At 38.4% G+C, this 23,120-nt stretch overlaps 1 protein-coding gene across 3 annotated transcripts in view; it reads left to right on the plus strand.

Moving 5' to 3' along the window:
• The window catches only part of LOC126343123 (serine proteinase stubble), a 746,947-nt gene extending 724,091 nt beyond the window's left edge, over positions 1–22,856 (plus strand). Inside the window, exons 9-10 of one of the 3 annotated variants that reach the window (XM_050001914.1) lie at positions 14,893–15,018; positions 22,211–22,829. In XM_050001914.1, the coding sequence (XP_049857871.1) occupies positions 14,893–15,018; positions 22,211–22,369 (285 nt within the window). In that variant the 3' untranslated portion in view covers positions 22,370–22,829. Of the gene's footprint in view, positions 1–14,892; positions 15,019–22,210 lie in introns of all 3 variants that reach the window. The other 2 variants (XM_050001915.1, XM_050001916.1) reach the window with 2 other exon arrangements.
• The last annotated feature ends 264 nt before the right edge of the window (positions 22,857–23,120 follow it).

The raw sequence follows: 23,120 nt of genomic DNA on the forward strand, positions 1-23,120 counted from the left end.
CGAAAAGTTTACTTTCTTTATTTTCGCAAAGTTATGATCTGAACGTTCGTTCTTGACCTCTCTGTTCACTGTAATAATTTTAGTGTCTGTGTTTTGCGACCGCACAACAAAACCGTGCGATTAGTAGACGAAAGGACGCGCCTCTCCAATGGGAACCGAAAACATCTGATCGCAAGGTCATAGGTCAACCGATTCCTCCACAGGAAAACACGTCTGATATATTCTTTACGACACTGCTGACGGCATGTGCGTCACATGACAGGAATATGTTGTCGACCCACCTAACTTGTACACTTGGCGAATGGGTAGAAAGATTCTTCTACCTTGCCCGATTTAGGTTTTTTTTGTGGATGTGATAATCACTCCCAAAAAAGTGATGAAAACATAAGAGTTTGTCACATAGACTGCAACAAATGAATGCAACAGTTTCACAGTCGAACAGTTTTCCCTGTGCTCTGTCAAAACATATGTTTTTACCTCGCATCGGACGGACGGACAGATAATAATTGTCTGAAAATAAAAAATTAAACTTTTCACTTTTTTTATCTCATTTTGTCTAGATTGTTCGTTGGATTTGTTCGTGGCGGACGTCCGATGACGCCTGTTCAGGGTGATTGTTGATTCGTTCACTCAGTTTTTTTTGTTACAGAGGGTAGCTAACCCCTCTGACCGAACACGCTGAGCTACCGTGTCGGCTTTCACTCGAGAGAAGACTTGAACCAAGGACCTCTCGTTCCGCAGCTGCTCACGCTACCAACGGGACCAAGGCGCTCCTGAGCTCATATTATCCTTGATGTTGCGTATCTTGCGCATGGACAACTCAGTTTGTATATTTTGCTTATTTTTTTCATAGTTCCACACAACTTCTTCCTGTTTTCCCGATTGATCTGTGTTCAGTTTTTCAAGGCCTATCCACTGTGCCAACTTATAACTAAATCTGAGGGGGTGCGATGGGGAGGTTCCCTTGTCTGTGTTTCACAGAATATGTATGAAGATGTGGAACTGCTCAAAGACAATTTTCACTACCTTCAACTACTGCATAGTTTTGTTTGTGTGCGTGTGTGTGTGTGTGTGTGTGTGTGTGTGTATGTGTGTGTGTGAGAGAGAGAGAGAGAGAGAGAGAGAGAGAGAGAGAGAGAGAGAGAGAGAGAAACATCGAAAACTTACACCCCTTTTATACTGCCACAAAAAGAAAAATTAGTGCACTCTTTTAGTCGTTTCCTACTCACTCGAGATTTATGTTGCCACAGTACATGTGGAGTACATGAAATGACTGTATTTACAGATCAGTAGCACACGTATCAATAACCCCCGTAAATCACATCGGTCATCAAAAATGGCTCTCAGCACTATGGGATTAACTTCTGAGGTCATCAGTCCCCTAGAACTTAGAACTACTTAAACCTAACTAGTCTAAGGACATCACACACAGCCATGCCCGAGGCAGGATTCGAACCTGCGACCGTAGTGGTCGCGCGGTTCCAGACTGTAGCGCCTAGAACCGCTCGGCCACTTCGGCTGGCACATCGGTCATCCAACGAAAACCTACATCCCTTTGTGGCAACACATTTTCAAGAACGGTTCTCTGTCCATTTGTGATGTGATATGAAACACAATTGGCTGACTGAATCTGTTCCGTTACAGTATCGCCGTATAGTGACCCATTATCTAGACTTTCTTCAAAATGAGTTCCTAGTATTATTGGACGACATTTGAGCCACAATGATAAGTAAGATATTCCAGCACGACGAGTCCTGCCATATTCTAGTTGTCAGGTGACACATCATCTAAACCTAATGTTTTTCAGAATACGGTTGACAGAAATGGTCACATTTCCTAGGCGCCAAGGTCCCCTGACGTTATCCATTTCGATTTTTGCTCGTGGGGATGATTGAAAGGTGAAGTCTACAAAGAATAAGTAAACACAAGAGACGCACTGGTCGTTCAAATTTTGAAAGCTGCTGCAGTCATAGAACAATTCCAAGACACCCTCAGAGGAGCAATATGGTACGTGGCTTTAACACGAGAATTCGAAAGTGCAATGAAGACAGAGCTGGAATTCATAAAAATCAACTTTAAACTTAATCATCTGCCTTTGCTGTATTTGTCTGGGTTCCATTCTCATAGCTGTATCTCAGTATTCGATACAACTTGAAGATATGTTATAAGGATTCGATTTACTCTATTCTACCACATCCAGAAATATTAGCAAATCCTTCTGAAACACCGTACAGACGTAATCTTCAAAATTAACGATCTCATCACTCTTCTTTGGGGTACATCAAATGCTGCTTCGTTTCGGATAATTAAGAAAGATGTACTTGCACTGTTACCAAGTTCCGTTCGTTAAAAACAACATTTATATTCACTGTAGTTTATTTCGAGACGAAAAGCTTGCCACATTAAAGACATTCGTGGCAGGCCACTTCGAACCATTTAGAATACTGACGAATCCTCCCATCCACCATCATCACCACCAAAAAAAAAAAGGCAGCGTTGTAGAACTGTGGTCTAGGCGTAGCGTCTTTGACCGTAACTAAAACGTCATGGGTCCCCGGTTCTAATCTAACCACCACTTAAATTCTGAACAAAAACCATCAGCAATGGCAGTCGAAGATTCCCCGTGTAAGGAGTCACCCTCGTTCCTTTGACGGTAGAGGAGCGGACAGAGCTTCAGGACGACCTCTTGTCTATTGTCTTCCATGCAGAAGACAATGGAAACATACGTTAAAGCCACATAATGTTTATCCACAGGATATGTGGCTTGTAATTGAAAAAGTGTCTGATAATTTCTCCGTTGGCAAAAGATTCCAGATTAATTCCTCATTCGGACCTCTGGGAGAGAAAGATTGAATCACAAACAAAAGGATAACGACTAAGACGAATGACACAAGTTTGAAAAAGATAGGTAAGCCAGCAAATCTGAAAAGTCAAATGCAAAGGCTCAGTCTTGATGAAATGTGCGGCAGTGAAGTGATACAAAAAGAATATAAGGATTTCTGGTCAGGTGAATACAGGATAATTTGAACAACTGAAGAAAATGGTATAACGGGAGTGGGGTTCGTTAAAAATAAGAAAGTAAGGCAGAAAATGAGTTATTGCAAACAGTTCAATGATGGTTTGTTCTCATCAGAATTGACAGCAAACCAAGACCAACAACAATAAACCATGTATACATGACGACTTCACAAGCAGATGATGAAGAGATGGAGAAAATATGTTAAATTGGAACGATCACATAAATAATGTTCTGGAGAAGGCAAAGCAAAGACTGCATTTTATTGGAAGAACATTTGTCAGAAGAAGCAGCAGGTCTATTAAAGAGACTGCTTACACTGCACTTGTCAGTCCTCTGCTTGAGTACTGCTGTGTGATATGGGACCCTTGTCAGATAGAATTTAAGGAGGACATTGGAAAAGTCCAGAGATGGACAGTTCGTTTTGTATTATTGCGAAACAGGGTAGAGAGTGTCACGGATATGCCAAGTGAGTTGGGGTGGCAATCACTGAACAAAGGCGTTTTCTGTTGCGGCGAGAGCTCTTCACGAAATTTCGAATTTCAGTCACCAACTTTCACCTCTGAAGACGAAAATTCACACTAAGATAAAAAAAGACACGCCACAAAAGAATTATTTTAACTGTACGGAAACCTGTAGAGGTGATGTACATGTACAGACGAACAAATGATTACAGTTTCAGGAAAATTGAATGATTTATTCAAAAGAAGGGGCTTCACAAACTGAGTAATTCAAGAACGCATTAGTCCACATCTGGCCCTTATGCAACCAGTTATTCGGCTTGGCATTGATTGGTAGAGTTGCTGGATGTCCTCCTGAGAGATATCGTGCCAAATTCTGTCCAATTGACGTTTTAGATCGTCAAAATCCCGAGCTGGTTGGAGGATCCTGCCCATAACGCTTCAAACATTCTCAGTTGGGGAGAGATACAGCAATCTTGCTGGCCAAAGTAGAGTTTGCCAAGCACGAAGACAGGCAGCAAAATGCTCGTAGTGTGTGAGTGGCCATTATCTTCCTGCAATGTAAACCCAAGATGGCTCGCCATGAAGGGCAATAAAACAGAGTGTATAATATCTTCGACATTCCGATGTGTTGTAAGAATTCCACAGATGACAGCCAAAGGGGTCCTCCTGTGAAAAGAAATGGCGCCCTAGATCATCACATCTGGTTGTCAGGCCATAAAGCGAGCGACAGTCAGGTTGGTATCCCACTGTTGTCTGGGGCACCTCCACACAAGTCTTCGTTGGTCACGAGGGCTCAGTTCGAAGCAGGATTCATCACTGAAGGCAGTTCAGTTCCATTCAATGAGATTCCAGGTCAAAGATACGTCCAGAGGCGCCCCAGACAGCGGCAGGGTACCAACCTGTTACCCGCCATAAGGCCCCACAGCCAAATATGATAGTCTGAGGTGCCATTTCTTTTCATAGCAAGACACCTTGGTTGTCATTCACGGCGTATTTTATGGCCCATTTTGTTGCCCTTTATGGCAAGCCATCCTGAGTTTACATTTCAGCAAGATAATATCTACTCACACACGGTGAGAGTTACTGCTGCTCGTCTTTGTGCTTGCCAAGCCCTACCTCGGTCAGCAAGGTCGCCAGATCTCTCTCCAATTGTCCAATTGAGAACGTTTGGTGTATTATGGGCAGGGCTCTCCAACCAGATCGGGATTTTGACGATCTAACGCAACAATTGAACAGAATTTGGCACGATATCCCTCAGAAGGACATCCAGCAGCTCTGTCAATCAGTGTCAAGCTAAAGAACTGCTAGCAAAAGGACTAGATGTGGATGAAGGCATTAATGACTTGCTCAATTTCTGATACTCTTTCTTCTGAATAAATAAACAATTTTTTCTTAAATTGTAATTATTTGTTCGTCTGTACATGTATATCACATCTGTCCTATTCAGATAATTCTTTTGTGTGGTGCTTCGTTTTTCTTTTCCAGCTTACATAGAGAGAAATGATCACTGGAATAAAATGAGAGGAATCAGAGGACATTAAACGAGTAATTCATTAAGTGAAAGGACACAATACTCTAATAACCATGGTGGATTGGAACAGGTAGTACAGTAGGGTAGAGAAGAAAGAGTTATGAGAGAATATGGACTTTGTAGGAGTAATGTGAGAGGAGAAAGTCTATTGAGCTTTTTGATAAATTTTAGCTCTTAGTGGCAAATACGGTGTTCAAAAATCACAAGAGGAGGAGGTGTACCTGGAAAAAGCCTGGAGACATGGGAAGATTCTAGTTGGATTACTTCAGAATCAGGGATTCAGAAATCGGGTACTGGATTGAGTGGATATAGATTCACATTGCAATTTAGGAATGATGAAGAGTAGTCTGAAGTTTCTACATCTACAACCATACCTATTCAGCACACCACTGTGAAGTGAATGGTAGAAGGTATGTACCACTGTACAATTTGTTGGGGTTTATTCCCTGTTCTATTGGCATATGGAGCTTGGGCAAAATGGTTTTTTAAATTCCTCTTTGTGTGCTGCAATTACTTTGATCTTGTCCTGAGAATCCCTATGGTAGTGATCCCCTTTTACACTAGTGTACCAAAGATAAACACTGCAGCTTCAGTATATCTCTTAAAAGTAATGTGAAATGTAGAGTAAAACAGATGAAGTTTAAGAGACTCTTTGGAAATATCAATGTGGAAAGAAGTGGGAAACTGGAGAACTGAGGATTGATGAGAGTCATTTAAAGTTCTCTAAGGCTATAGATCTGCAATTCTAAATACTGGAACCATAGTATATAATTTGATAAGACAAATATAGGTACAAGGAAGGTAATTAGGAAGAAATCTTTGCTTACAAAATAAATACTTCAATTGTTCAATGAAACAATGAGGTACAAAAATGGTCAAGGAAAGGCAGGAATACAATATAATAAGTCATTTAGGAATGAAATAAATAGGAAGTGTAAGGAGAAATGCAACAATACTGGAAAGGAAATGATCGTCAGAATGATTGATTAAACATCTAGAAATGTCAAAGCAACCACCATTAAAATTAAAAACAAGGGTGTTAACATCAAAAGTGGAATGGCAATTACTCTGCTACATACAGAGGAGAGAATGGTTAAGTGGAAAGACTAGGTTGATGACCTATACAAGGCAGAAGACTTGTTTGGTGATATGACTCAGGAATAAGTCAGCATCAATACAGAAGACATAGTGAACCTAGTATTAGAGTCAGTTTAATATAGAGCTTTGGAAGATTTGCAGTCAAATAAGAAGGAGGGACAGATGACATTACTTTGGGATTTCTGGGATCATTGGGGGGGGGGGGGGGGGGGGGACAACCAAGCAACTATTCAAGATGGTGTGTAGAATCTATGAGTCTAGAGACATTTCATCAGATGTTCAGGAAAACATCACCCACTCACCCATACCATCTCAAAGATAGTAAAACCAGATAAGTGTGAGAACTATAGCACAACATCAGCTCAATGGATCATGCATTGATATTGCTGAAAGAATAGTACATAGAAAAATGGAAAAGAAAATTGAGGATATTTTAGATGACAAATGGTTTGGCTTTCAGAATGGTATAGATACCAGAGAGCAGTTTTGAAGCTGATTTTGATAATGGTAGCAAGACTTAAGAACAATCGAGACACATTTACAGGATCTTTTGTATCTAGGAAAATTGTCTGACAGTTTAAAATGGAGCATGACGTTCACAATTTTAAGGGAAACAAGAGCAAACTATAGGTAAAGATGGATAATATACAACATATACAAGAACAAAGAGGGTACAATAGGAATGGAAGACCAAGAATGAAGGGCTCATTTTTAAAATAGTGTAAGACTGGGTTGCAGTCTTTCACCCCTATTGTTTAATAAATATTTCAAAAAAGCAATGACAGAAATAAAAAGAAGGTCCAAGATTGAGATTAAAATTTAATGTAAAAAGATATGAACAATAAGATTCACTGATGACACTACTATCCTGAAACTGAAGAAGAATCACAGGACATGTATGGAAGGGCATGTATGGAATGAACAGTGTAATGAAGACAAACTGAAGAAAGATTAAAGTAATGAGGAGTGACAGAAATGAGATTAGCAATACACTTAACATCAAAATTGAGGACCAATAAGTAGATCAAGTTAAGGAATTCCTTTAGCTAGGAAGCAAAAAATATATGATGGATATCATATAAAAGACATAAAAAAGTAGCTTAGTGTAGGCAAAGAGGACATTCATGACCATGAGAAGTCTGCTAGTATCAAACAATGGCCTTAAGCTCAAGAAGAAATTGCTGAGAATGTGTGTTTGGGGCACAGCACTGCATTGTAGTGAATGATGAACTGTGGGAAAATTGGAAAAGAAGAAAAATAAAGCAGTTGAGATGTGGTATTAAAGAATCATGCTGAAAATTAGATGGACTGATAAAATAAGCAATGTGGAGGATCTCTGCAGAACTGGATAAGAAAGGAACATACAGAAAACACTGACAAGAGGAGAGACAGGATTATAGGATATGTGTTAAGACATTAAGAAACAATTCCATCATACTAGCAGCAACTGCAGAGGGCAGAAACTGTAGGGAAAGACAGATATTGAAATACATCTAACAAATAACTGAGGACATAGTGTGTAAATACTTCTCACTGATGAAGGAGTTAGCACAAATGAGGCATTTGTGGAGGGCTGCAACAAGCCAGTCAGAAGACTGATGACTCAAAAAAAATCATCAAACTGAGCAGGTGGTGCTGTGATAAGGCACTAGACTCATATTTGGGAAGGCTGTTATTCAAATCCCCAATCAGTCACCCTGATTTAAGTTTTCTGTGGTTTCCATACATCACTAACAGTGAATTCCAGGATGGTCCACTAACAGGACAAGGCTAATTTCCTTACCCATTCTCAATTTGTACTCCATCTGTAATGATCTTGCCAACAGCACCTAATTTTCTGTGTCCCGTAAGCAAATGTAGCAGCCTGATTTTCATAAAAGCAATGTTTACAGAATCACATAAAGCCTGGAATAAATTGATACAATGAAATATTTCAGATCAACATATTATCTGCAATATCTGGTTTTTATTAGCCAAATATTTTGTCCTTCTTTAAAATCATGTTTTTGTAAATCAAGAAATTTGTGCTTGTCTCATGATGCCAACAAAAGATGTTAAATTTTAGCAGTGGTCTGTGCCTGAGATAGTCAACAATTATGAAAAAAATCACTTATTATAAATATATAACTATCACTTTTGTGTCTGCTGAAACTATAAAATGGTCATTCTTTCATTGTTGTAGTTCAGATAAAGTGCAGGGTGTTCATTTTAACCAAAGATATTGAAAAGTCTCAAAAACTACACATTGGATCAAAAAAAGTTATAATTCCAATTTGTTTGTATTGGAGGGGAACATCCAATCCCCCACCCCACTCCTTCCTTGAGTAGATTGTTGTGGAGGGGGGGAGGGTGGAGGTAGGGAGGGAAGGGGGCAACTTTAACTTTGAAATCTTCAATGGGAAGCCCTGTTTTTTATTACTTTTTATTACAACTTATGATTCTAAGGCAAATCTACATATGTTTTGTCTGACACATTTCTTCATTTTGCCACATGGGTTGAGAGGCATGTGATGCTATTTCAGCAATTACAATATTGAGTAGAGTTTATGAAGAACTTGGTAGTATGCGCCCACTTTCCAGTACGACATTGCACCCCCCCTGACCTGGATGCATACACTCGTTCAGTTGGGAAGGTGTCATAAAACTGTTGTATGCTCTCCCAAGGTAGGTTGGTGCACAGATATTTCCACTGGTATTGATATCCCTGGTACTGGCAATGGAATAGAGTTGACATCAAAACCAGTTTTCCACACTTTCTATTAGGACCAGTTCACAGATACATGTGTCATATGTGGATGAGCAGTGCCCTGTGAGTGTTGCAATAGAGGTAACACATTAGAACACAGGATGTCCCTGCCATATTGTTGTGCTGTCAGAGTTCCTTCAGTAAATTACTATCTGTGACCTGAAATCAGATACAGTGGTTCTCCACACCAATGATCCCAGGACAGGATGTTCCGACTCGAGCACTTGCCTGTGAGCTGGGGAGAGTGTTCACGTGCCTGTGGGGCACTACCTCTCAGCCCTGGACAGCAGTAAACATGTGTACAAGTGGAGGGGCAGGCTCAGGCCTGATGTCATGAGAAACTGCAGCTGCACTCAAAATTCTGCCTCAGGCATGGCTGTATGTGAAATCACTCTAATTTAATCTACATGAAATTAGTGAGAGTAAGAAATTGAGGTCAATGGACGTGTAACAGCTGGTAAGGGATGAGCTGGCTGTATGGAAATGGTGAGCAGAGCAAATTAATGAGTATCCATCACACAACTAACAACAAATTGATTGATTTTGTTGTTTTTACAGATCTTTTGGGAGACAAGTGTACTTTTGTCAGGTGATACCTGATTTACTGCAGTGATGCACAGCATACTCTTCACTGTAGGGTCCTGAAGCAATTATCTGTCATTGTTTTTAATTCTCTTCATTGCAGAGAATAACTCCTCACAACAAGTATGTTGATCTTAACATGCACAAAATCACAGTAGTATTCCTGTGTTACTTTGTTTGTTTCTGTCTTTAAATTTTGAGACAAATTTAAACTGTAGTGCATGTCCTTTAAAATGTTGAATTTTGCAAGCCAGTTTTAGATGTCACAGAATCAGGTACACCTGAAAAAGGAGTACCAACCAACTGATATTCCTTCTCTTAAAAGTTCAGTTCTTGGAACCACAACTAGCTATTAGCTGATTAATTATATGTATGTAGTTTATAAAAGAGATCTGGGCAGGTAAAGGTATAGAATCAAGGTTTCTGTTCCTCATTTGTCTTTTATATAAACCAAACTTATCTTTGACTGTCCCGAGTTTGTCTTGCATTTGTACTATCAAAAATCTTCCCTCTGTAATGACACATTCAGTGCATTTAGGTTCATTTTTATATCAACCAGAAAGCAAAAAATAACCTTGAACAACCTTACTTATGCTTATACACTGAACTATGCACTGGTAAGGTATATCTCCACACATAGCTTCACTATCATGAACAGACCATTTGAACTGATGATAGCTGACACTGTACCACTGTACAGAATTCATACAGGTCACCATAATTTCCATTGCACCACAAAGTTCCTCAGTCTCAGCACATAATGCCTCCTGATGAAATAAACACTGTACACTGTAGATGTCCTTTTTGAAGTCACTCTTAAATTTCTTTTTTAAGTGAGAGACAAAATCTTGCCAGCCATTTGTGGCACCCTGGCTGTGGCCACAAAATGAAGGTTTTCCCACAGCAAATTCACACTGTCTACCCAGTCACATACAGCTTCAAAAATTTTGAGCCCAGTTGTCATATAATCCAGTGGTACCATTTCTAGCATCTCCTCCAAAACATGCAGTTGCACGTCCACACTACATACAAGAATAGCAAGCTGAGCACATTCAGATATACCTGTGCTCTCATAGAGAGTGAGAGGAAAAACTGTGAAACTCTGAGTGTTATTCCTGAGTTGTGCCTCCAAATCAGCCCCCATGTCTAGGATTCAATAGGACACCATTTTTTTGAGAGGCAAATACCTTCAAAGTTCCTAATTCCCTTGGAACTATGCATTCTGCCACTGCTACCAGACATGATTTAATGCAAGGTCTTGAAGAGAATGGTTTGCCCATCAGTGCTATTATGGGAGCTACTTTTGAATTTGCATGAATTACAGCTTCATTTAGGTTTTCTGCAGCATTATTACTTAAAATGAGTAAACATATTACAGTAGTAAAAGACATTTTTCACACTCCCACAAAACTCCTCAGTCACAATATGTTTCCTGTATGCTGACCTTCAATTTGGAAATCAAATTACTTGCAAGCATACCCTTCTATTCAGTCATAGCCTATTGCTTGAAGGCAATTGTAATGATGCTGCAAATTGTATTTCTTTGCAGAAACAAGCATTTTGTGAAACATCAGGCACTGTGGCCTTCCATCTCTGTCACTGAACAGATATGTTTCTTGTAATGAGATTTCTTATAATGGGCTTTCACAAATAGACTTTTTTATAGCTGCCACATTTACACATCCACAATATCTAAAAAAGAAGAGGCAAATCTGTTTGCTTCTGCCTCCAGAGTACTAGTGTGCATGACATCAGCTCCCCTCACCACCACTGCTCTGAGATGAGGCCCTGAGTGCTTGTAAATGCTCCTGCTCATGGGGCATAAATTGAAACAATCTGCCCTAGGAGAATTACTTCTGTGCCTCTCCTAACCACTGGAAGAACGGGATCTCTAACCATGTCACTTCCATACTCACTGACGATGATGATCTGGGGTAGTGCAAAACTGCAGGCCATTGCTCAACACAGTGCAAAGCCACTCATCAGTTCATGCTTCCCGGACACACCATCACTCCACACACAGCCATTTGTGTAGTGGTGTTAACAGCATCTTATGTATGGGACCGTAATTCCCTAGGCCGGCTAGTCTTCGACTAATGAAGCTGGATGACACAGAATGTTGCAGGAATCCCATTACTTGTTCTCAGGTGGCAGGCACATATGTGAAGGGGATGCCCTGTGCTTGGTGCACAATATAGTGATCCTCACTTGTAGTGGTCAGACATGGTCGCCTGGAATCTTGATGATGAGTGTGTCTGACCTCACATACCCATGGAGCCATACATTAGTCGATTGTCACATCTGAATACCCCACAAATCTGGATACTGTACAGTTCAACCAGTTAGCCAAATGGAAATCCACGATGAGGCCACTTTCAAACTTTGTCAGGTGCTGATAATGCTATTTCATGCATGTACGCAGCACCTCTATCTCCTTCACAGTGATCACCAAACATCTGAGACTGTTCATATCCCTCATATAACCTACCATGCCTGGTAACAAGACTAAAAACAAACAACAATAATGCACTCTGGTGGCTGTTCTACTTGTCTCAGGAAATTGCATCTCTAATAATATACATACCCACCAATATGTAGGAAGTTACACTAACATCCATCCATGTCTCCTGTGGGCTTCACTTTTTTTGTCAGGCAGTAAGATTGTATTTAGGCATGTACTTCTAAATCTACATCTACATACATACTTGCAAACCACTGTACAAAGCATTGCAGAGAGTGTCTGTAACATTACTAGTTATTTCCTTTCCTGTTCTAGTTCTCTAAATTTTCTCAATAGTGTTTCTCAAAAAGAATGTTGCCTCCCCTCCAGGGATTCCCATTTGAGTACCCAAAGCATCTTTGTAACACTTCTAAGCTGTTCAAACCTACTGGTAACAAATCTGGAACCCTGTCTGTGAATTGCTTCATTGTCTTCCCTCAATCCAACCTAGTACAGATCCCAAACACTCAATCAGTATTCAAGAATAGGTCACACCAGCATTCTGTATACAATCTCCTTTAAAGGTGAACCCCTTCTCCCAGTAAACTACAGCTGGCCATTCACCTTCCCTACGACAGTCCTCACATGCTTGTTCCATTTTATACCATTTTGCAATATACACAGGTATTTAAACAACTTGACTGTGCCAAGGAAGACACTAGTAATAGTGTATCTGAACATTACAGGTTTGTCCTTACTACACATGTACATTAAATTCTGTATTCCCACATTTAGAGTTAGCTGCCATTCATCACACCAAAAATAAATTTTGTCTAAGTCGTCTTGTATCTTCCTACAATAACTCAACTTTGACACCTTACTGCATCATCAGCAAACAATTGCAGATTGCTGTCCACCCTGTCTACCAAATCATTTATGTATATAGAGAACAACAGCAGTCTGACCACACTTCCCTAGGGCTCCTGACAATACCCTTGTCTCTGATGAACACTTGTCATCAAGGACAACATACTAAGTTCTGTTACTTAAGAAGGCTTCAAGCCACTCACATATAAGTGAACTTATTCCACATGCTTGTACATTCATTAACAGCCTGCAATTGGGCACCATTTCAAATCCTTTCTGGACATCTAAAAATATGAAATATGTCTGTTGCCTTTCATCCATAGTTCACAATACATCATTACATCATGTGAGAAAAGGGCAAGCTGACATTTGCATGAGTGATAATTTCTAAAACCATGGTGAGTGATGGACTTAAGCTTCTCATTCTCAAGAAAGACTTAGTGCAACACAAACTGCAATCACCAACCAATCACACTTCATAACAATTATTTTATATAGCAACAGTAGCAGCAGCAACAGCAACAGCAACAGCAACAACAACAATAGCGCTGTTAAATTGGATGTATATGTCCTACCACTCTTCCTATGCCTTTATTAAGGATCTTACTTTCTTTCCTCTACCATCCTCTTACATCTGACTCAGCCTTTTATCCTTTCCATTGAGTCAACATTTTATATAATTCTCTATTTCTATGTTTATTTGTTATTTTAGTATATATTCCATTAAATCCATACATGAGTATCACATTTCAATTCCTTACACAGTATGTGGCAGCTTGCCTAATGCAAAATTAGTTTTGTAACATCTTACAAATGAAAATATTTGGGGATGTTTTTCACCTTGTTCAGTATTAAAAGCTAGTTACTCAGCCCTTCACTGAAATAGTGACTGGTGAATGTTTATATAAGCATTACTTGGTTTTGAAATTTCCACATACATCAAAAACTACAGATATAATTAGTACATATTCATTTCAGAAATAATACTTACATAAGGCACCCAACTTCACAAAAATGCTGTGCCCCTGGAAATAAACACCTATCAATGCAACCACTGTTTCACTATATACACTGGCATAAATTTTCCCTCTCCCTCACAATTTCTCTCAACCATCCTGGCACATAGTGGCCCATAATAAGACAGATCATTACAAAAACAAGAATAACCTGTGAATCTGAAGTTTAGATTACATTTTGTACAGTATTTAAAACCTTTCTTGCATCATGTTTTGCTTTGTAGCTAATAAGGCAAAAAATTAAAAGATTCTTTTGACAATATTTTACTGTGTATATAAGAAAGAAATGAAACTGGAATGCATGAAAAGTGTAATCTGTAGTAAACACAACAATGGCATTATTTACAATATTAAGAAGTGCAAGATTTCTCATGCAGGGAATAAAAAGTGAACACTTTGGTCCACTTGCAATAAATTTCTACACAAAAAATCTATATACTCCATTCTTGCCTGTTCATTCCTGTGGATTAATTTCTTTTTTATGTGTTACACTATGCAGGCACTCAAAACTCTTCAGTTTAGTTCTGTTCCTCATAGTTATATTTCCACACTGTGTCCTAGCTTCGTCTGATTAAGGCAGCATTTTTAGTTTTTACTCATTTGTCCTTGCATTTATATCTGTTCCAACACTTTCACTTCAACTGTAACTGTTGACATGAGTGGATGTTGTAGGAGCTGGTTCCCTTTGCCTTTTCATCATCTCTCTCAGTCTACAACATCTCTATTGCTCTATAATTCATGACAGTGCTGGATCATACAAGTCAAGAAGAATTTCTCATGTCAGTTCTATTCTTCTCACTCAAATGGACCTCATGCTCATGTTCCTTTTTTTCACACTTCCTGCTCAGGTGATCCTCATCCTTGGATTCACTTGATGTAAACATTTCACCTTTCATGTATGTCTATTTATTTTTGTTGAATTTTCTTACAACATGGATTACCTTCATCTGATGCTACAAATGTTGGAAATCAACAAACATTCATAATACATGAAAGTATTAGGCTATTGTGGCAAGCAACTCTCATGAAATATTAGCATATATACTTCATTTTTCCTTTAGCAATAGATAGAATAATATTGAAAACAACATGTTGCAAATGTAATTACTATAATCAGATTTGTTTGTCACAGGTCTCAGTTCCAATTGTAAGCAACGACAAATGCAAGTCAATGTTTCTTCGTGCTGGTAGACATGAGTTCATTCCAGAAATATTCTTGTGTGCAGGCTATGAAAATGGAGGACAGGACTCCTGCCAGGTCAGTATACCATCCATCACTGTTACTGACATGAAGAACAAGGAAACAGGAATAAGCACTGTGTATGAATTATTAACTGTACTATAGTGGTTTTATTTCTTGTTATTTCATATCTACTGTCTAAGATTCTTCTTTCTACCATTTTTGTTCCAATATTTTCATTGTAAGCTAATGGGATGTATTTACTTCATTATCAGACAATAATTAAATGGTGCCTCATCTTCATAGTTGTACAGATGTTTCAGGATGATCAGAAACCTTAATTTGTGAAGAATGCAATCCTTTATTAATTGTGTTGGTTTTTAAAAAAAGTGAGAAATAACAGTGAAATGTATTGACAGTGAATGTAGATATTTGAACTGATAATTTCATTATGATAATATGTAATCAGTAATATGTAATCAATCAATGAAGACAATAGAAAGAACCCACAGAGGGTAGAAGAATTTTGGTCACAACTCGAAGAAGAACTGTTCAGAATCCCAGACAAGCATGTCACGATCCTTAAGGGGGACTTCAATGCCCAGATTGTAAAAGAGAGAAAATTCCAGAACACATTAGGGAAATATGTAGCTCACATATTGTTCGATGTTTGTGAATCGTTTGGAATGAAAATGATGTTCACCCAGTTTAAGAGGGCTCCAAAGCAGATTAAAACAGGGTGATCACCCAATCCCATGTTAGGAGAATTTCAGGTTGATCACGTAGCGACCACCAGCCTGAAGGAAATAGTGAATGGCAAAGTGCAGAAAGGTGCTAATTTTGACTCTGACCATTATCTGACAAGGGTCAAAGTGAAACCAATCCCTGGCAATCAGAGAAGGAAAACCCTCAGAATACAGAAGTACAGATTTGAAGAACTGAAAATCAGTGAAGAAATAGTTGTGAAGTATCAGCATGAACTTGACATTTAAACTCTAACGAGTGGGACAAAATGGCTCAGAAGATTCAGCAAGCAGTGCAGCAAACAATTTTCCTTTCTAAGAAAAAAAAAAACATCCATGGTGAGATGATGAATGTGAAGATGCCTTACAGAAATGTTCTGAATCTTGGAACAAATGGAATTCTACCAAACAGAACTTCAAAGAATTTAAAACCCAAAGGAGTACAACTGCAAAAGTATTTAGGACCACCAAATGAAGGTTTGAAAGAGTTCAATTAAAAGAGCTAGAAGTGAATTTCCAGAAGATCAACACCAGAAATTTTTGTCAGACATTTAAATCAAAATTCAAAGGTTACTCATCACCCAACACCTGTTTCAAAAATGATCAGGGCAAATTTATTATGAACAACAAACAGAATTGTGAACACTTGGCTAGATACTTCAAAGAGTTGCTCAACTGTGACCCACCACCAGAAAAATTAACCTTCCAGAAACCACAAAACAAACTTACTGATTCCACCCCACCAGATAAAAAGGAAGTATGAGAGATCATCAGGGACTTGAAAAACAACAAAGTGTCTGGCAAAGATTCAGTTGTTGCAGAACTTATGAAGTACGCAGGAGATAGTTTCCTGGAACAGCTTGAAAGACTCTTTCAAAAAAATCTGGCTCACGGTAGAGAACCCAGAAGAATGGAGAGATGCTGTCATCCGTCCATTGCACAAGAAAGAAGACAAATCCAATGTCAATAATTAAAGAGGAATATCACTTCTACCAGTAGCATACAAGATCCTTGCCATTGCTCTCAAACATAGAATAGAACAACACATAGATCAACAACTAGGTGAATATCAAGCCGGCTTTAGGACAGGAAGATCGTGTGCAGGGTAGATCTTTACCATCAAAACCTTAATCAAAACTACGACACTAGCAGCTGATAAGAAAGTGATCATGACATTTGTGGACTTTAAAAAGGTGTACAACTCTGTAGATAGAGACACATTAAGAGAAGTGCTGAAAGAATTTGGAATGTATCATAAGACAACGAGGCTTATTCAGCAAACACTAACAAACAACCAACCACAAATTAAATTTTTAGGAAAACTGTCGGAGCCCTTTGAAATCAAAACAGTTTTGAGACAATGAGACAGTCTCTCTCCAATATTGTTCACCTGCGTTTTAGAAAAAGTTATCAGAGAATGGCAAAAAGAAATGAGTCAGTCCAACTTTTCCGAATTGAATCAGGCTAAGCTGCCAACAGTTTGGGCTCACATTTGAATGCCTCGTTCTTGCATATGACATAATGTTTTTGCAGAGAATCTGCAAATTGCAACTAAACAGATTTAAGTCCTTAAGGAAACAGCAGTGAACATAAATGCCACTGATCCAGTTTGGACAATGAGCACCACGTATGGCAACATCAAAAGAGTTCAGAAGTTAAAGTACCTAGGAGAGATTTTGACTCCAAACAACAATGAAAAGGCAGCAATTGAAGAATGGGCAAGAAAAATGGAAATATCGTTCAGATTGTGTCAGAACACATACAAATCTAAATCACTCTCATACCAGGCCAAATTCCAACACTACAGCACAGTCATCAAGCCTGAATGTTTATGTGCATTGGAGACAATAGCCAGGAAGGGACTTTCAGACTTGGAAAAGAAAGAAAGGAAATTCCTTAGAAGGATTCTTGGGCCCAGAAAAATATCTAATGAATTTATGTTCTGCCTAAGATCAAATCAAGAACTTTATCAACGATTTGAAAATATCACCACCATAATGAAGAAAAGAAGACTGTCTTTCTATGAACATATTAAAAGAATGGAATCAGAGAGGCTCGCCAACAAGATTATTTTCTTCCAGGAGAATAGGAAGACACAAGTTCCATGGGTGAAAGAAGTGCTCTGGGATATAGAAATATGCGGGATCACGGCAGAAGAAATTGTGAACAGGCAGATCTGTATAAAAAAGGTTACGGAGGTGAAGGATTTCTTTGTGGAGAAAATGAAGAAGAAGAGTATTCTTGACAGAAGAACATGCACGAGTGAGCCAACAGATGAAGGAGTACTGTCAAAAGAGGAAGGCAGAGAACTTAAAAAAGTGAGAAAAGTTGTGTAAATGTAGCCCATAGATGGATGTAATGAAAATAAATAAATAAATAAATAAATAATATATAATATTTGTAACTGAAGAAACATATCCATTTCCACAGGTTCAGTTAAGATATGATAGGGAATAGTGAGAAGTGAAGATGGATGAAAAGGAAAAACAATGATAAGTGCAAGTAAGAATTGAGAGGAATGCGTGAAAGGAGATAGGGAAAAACTAAAGAGATAGGGAAAGATGAAAAAAATATACATAAGTCGAGGGAATTCTTAGTGGGAATGCCCATTGCGAAATGTAAGGAGCAGATGAGTGGGATTAATACAAATTTCATTGTCTAATATGGAGATGCAACAACACATGTGTACACAGTATGACAGCATACAGAAGACTGACATCTCAAAGATTCCCAGTCTGCATTGAGATCATCATGTTGTTGTGGAGGAATGCTGGGTTGCAGAAGTGATGGGGTAGTGGGTGCAGTTCCATCAGGCTCTACTTGTTTGCTTAGAGGCAAGTGTTTTGTCCTGTAAGCCATGATGGTTAGGAACCTATCAACAGACAATCTTGTAAAAGTGGCCAGTCCAATGCCAGTGAGCAGACTGCAGCTCTGCATAAACTGTCTGGAAATAAAACTGTTGTCAAACTGTCATTTCTCATGCTGTCCATTGACCAAGCAACCTCTTGTAGAAGGAATTCAATGTGCAGTTTCATGTTGAATACTACTGTGTTGAATCATCACAAGTGAGACCCAAAGGACAGGAGGATCACACCAGTAGGATACATCCACACTGCAAAAAGTACTCACCATACTGGCCTATGTCTGCAATGGAATAGGTATTGCATCCTGTCTCATCTGTATGTGAGTGTCCGCTGCCTACTCTATGATGGTTTCTGTCTCATTTTTGTGGATCATGCAGGAAGCTGCCTGTGGACTAGTGTCCTCTACAGGCAGGCAGCTACATATAAAGTGGTTAACAACTGTTGATGGAGTGTTCAGATTATCTGCCACTAGTTTGCATAAGGGTTCCTCATGACAAATCTGGGGAGAGATGAGAGCAACAGAGAAAATCCATGCTGAAGAGCTGTTCTCAAATGTCAGTGAACAAAAGCTGCCATGAAAATTTTTCACATTGACGAAGGTCTATGGCTTTGTGCACTGCATGTGGCAATGTGAGAATCTTCTCACTTGCTTCAGCTGCCTGGGTCCTTCTTGAGCTTATGAATGCATTTGACTGGGCTGTGATCAATGTGGAAGGAGTGGTAAAATTACATGGGTTGCTGCTATGTAGACATGCAGTAGATAGGCAGAATATAGACTTGTTGGTGTTTGGACAATTAAGATGGCACTAAAATCAATGAGAAGGTCAGAAGTCCACACACACTGTTGGTGTACATGAGCATCATTATTGTAGTCCATGGAATGGCATGACAGAATGCCGTTTTGTGTTTTGCATATACAGTAGTCTGATCTGGGTACTGAAAAACATTATACAAAGCACCATGAGAGTCACTTTCTTGTACCTGTTGTTCACAAGAGTACCAGTTGTGGGATGGCTCCATAGTCATAGTGAAGACAGTCAATCGGTGTACACTGATTAAGATGGATAGCTGTTGTTGTTCACTGCAGGATCACCACTGTATGTATTCCTGGTGCAAATGCTCATAGCGAAATTCAGAGAGCAGATGGATGGAATTCACTCACACTTTATTGCTTAATATGAAGATACAACAAGATGCATGTACATGATACAATAACATACAGCAGACTGACAACATCAAAAGTACTCTCCTTGCAGAAACTCAACCACTGAGCAAAGATTCTTATTAATCTGCACTTTCTTTATCAATAATAAGGTTCCCACAAAGTAGCAGAGAAACTAATGAAACTCTATCATTGAAAAAAAAATCCAACAGTTGGGAAAATAGGGGGGAGAATGTATTTTAATACTTGAGAGGGTGCGCCACTTTTTATAACATGAGCACGCATGTGGCTCATTTTGTACACACATGAAGAATAGTTGACTTTATGTTACCAAGGTAAACATATATGCGCAAAATCACAGTTCAATCTTAGTTTAATTAAAGAATGATAAAATGACATACATTATAGGAGCTAAATCACTGTTTAATTAAAGAAATACTCAAATAAATCTTATATTGCTCTGATGCCACATACAAGTGTTATCGCGCAGTGACAATCCACTTGAAGCATTTAACTGCAGAGCTGCAATAGATCCCTGCCAACTGCATATTTAATTACTAATTATTTCATAGATAGCTGCCTGATTGTGGGATTGTGGTGCTAGCTCGGTATCTGGGGATTTTCTTGCATGGATCGCAAATTTTTTCTGACCTAGGTTGCTGTTTATTCTAAGTTACTGCTGCTAATTTAAACTTATGACAACACAACTTATTACTCTGTTAGGTGAAGCAATAATGAAGGAATAGGTATGGATTCACAATTGTAAAACAACAATGGAACAGATTTAGAAAATGTTATTTGTGATTGGCACATTTTATATGCAGTTGCACCCACTTGAGAGTTAATGGAGAGGAGTCCAGAATTATGCCAGGATGTGGGAAATTTTTGAGGGTAAATTATTGACTCTGGTATTGAGGGAAGCTAATAGAGGGCAGAGGATCTAAATGGCCAATTTGGCTTTGCAGTTACTCAGATCCCATGAATCATATTGTGGAGTACACTCAGCTAACTAAGTACTGGGTTTCTCAATTGTACATACTTCTATGTATACCCACGTGTTCAGCCACTTTGGAGGTGCTCATTCCTTTGTGAAAATCCGTGCAATGAATGCATGCTAGTTACAAAACAAGTGGTGTGGTTTCCCATCTCACTCTACCTCTGATATTGTAGAAAATACCAGTGATGGGGTTGGAGTAAGTAGTAGTCAGTGGAAGCATGGGGGCAGGTTTCATAGTGAGAATGATTGCAGGGGTAAGAATTTTGGGGCAAATATAATTATCATACACTTTCATAAGGATCTTATAGAGGTTATGAGGGCAATACACAAAGCTTCCCTTGGGTAGTGCCTATCAGTCAGCATCTATGCCACAGATGTGCCTATAAGGCAGTGTCCATGCCATGGATGTAATCAGCTTCTGTACATCATACACTAAAATTAGATTAACATGGCCTAACACCATTTCCACTGCCACCAGAGTGAGCTTCCACTATCAATCAAAGCTTATCGCCTAGCTTTCAACTCTGCAAGATGCTTTGTTGCAAAAACTTGTAATCCAAATCTTGACAGTATCCTCAGTACAGTGAAAATATTTTGTTAGTCCAGGAGGGATTGACTGTGAGAACACACCCAAGTACCATCAATTAGCTTGTATGTTTTGTTCAACATTTTATTACTGACACCAAGCTATCAGGTAGCTAACTTACCCTTTTCTTTACCCTCCTTTATCTCAATTTTATATTCAGTTTCTTGTAGTGTAGATTTCATCTTTGATTTATACATTACCAACGGATTATTATTATGAGTCCTCCAATATTTAAATCATGGATAGTTACTGTCTAGTAATTTCCTGTAATTTATGTCTTTCCGTGTCTGGGATAGGGACCAATTTTTCCTTTTTTTTGGAAGCTGTGCCTATACCTTCATCCTGATGTAAAACATTAGAAAATTCTTAAATATTGACAGCCAGTCATAGTTCAATATTTGTGTGCTGTTTTTTATCCACTTACCCAGATTACCCTACTTAAGAGCCTTATCAGTTGTTGCTTTTCTGTCACAAATTACATAGTATTCACTCTTTCTCTTTAAAAGTAGGCTATTAACATATTAAAAATATAAACTTTCTTCTAATTAAAGGAATTACATTTATCTGTTACTACCAAATAAGTAAACTGTCTTCATAATTTCCAAGCTACAGTTATGTGAGAGAGACTCACTAATGTGTCTAATATGCAGAATAATTCATTATAAGCAATAACTAACTTTTATTGCAAGTAATGTCTTAACTGATTTTATGAGTCTTTGAAATGACACATAACATTAATGTGTAAGCAATTTGCCAATATTATAAGCCATAAAAAAAATTGTGCTTTCTTCTCAAGTAGAAAACATAAGTCTGAAAACTTATACTTGACTATTGGCAAACTGTAATTATCTTGTATGCTCTGCTCACCTTTTTTATCACAATGAAACTCAGACATGTCAAAACAATTTCTGTTGACAGGGTGATTCTGGTGGCCCACTGCAAGTTCGTGGTAAAGATGGGCATTACTTTCTAGCAGGGATCATCAGTTGGGGCATCGGATGTGCTGAAGCCAACCTGCCTGGAGTTTGCACACGGATATCGAAATTTGTACCATGGATACTTGAAAATGTGACATAGTTCCTCATACTTGTTATTGAGGCAGTTTCCTTGAAAAATAACTCTGCCAATACTGTGAAAGTTCCAGAAATATCATTGAATCAGAGTCAGAACAGTAGACCATCAATGCAAAGAAAATCTGACACAACAACTATGATTAGGTTTAATGATGCAATTTACTTTTCATGGACTCATTGGTCATTACCAAAAGTGATTAAGCAGCATGCCACATGAACTGTCAACTTGTATTTTTGCTTTACACTGTTGGAAATGTATCAACCACATAATGTGAATGTTGTAACAAATGACTTCAGAGTAATTTGTATTATGAATGTTTTGTGTAATGTATTATCTTTGCATTAACACGCAAAGGATTCAAATCAAATAATGGTCAAAACATAAAAGGAGAGAGACCATACTTGCTGCCCTAGGGAGAAAATATTTTTTAAAGCCAAAGACATAGCTTTTATTTACTTCTATTTATAAAAATAAAGTTTATTATACAAATTTTTATTGTTATTAATGTTTAATAACCCATAAAACACTATTCCTTTCATTTGGTTTTAACTGTTGACATTCAGCAATAGAGACGGAGAGAAAATAAAAATGATGTAAAATAAAAATACAAAAAGGTAAGTCAAAAATATTATGTAAGTGACCTTAAAATTTATATTACTATGGAATACGTACAAAATCTCAACAAGCATGCATAATTTATGTAATGCTGTCACCCTAATACTATTATAACAAAAAAGAGAAAATACAGTCTTCT

Source organism: Schistocerca gregaria, chromosome 1 (genome assembly GCF_023897955.1).
Source record: "Schistocerca gregaria isolate iqSchGreg1 chromosome 1, iqSchGreg1.2, whole genome shotgun sequence".
In the NCBI taxonomy this organism is placed as follows: Eukaryota; Metazoa; Arthropoda; class Insecta; order Orthoptera; family Acrididae; genus Schistocerca; species Schistocerca gregaria.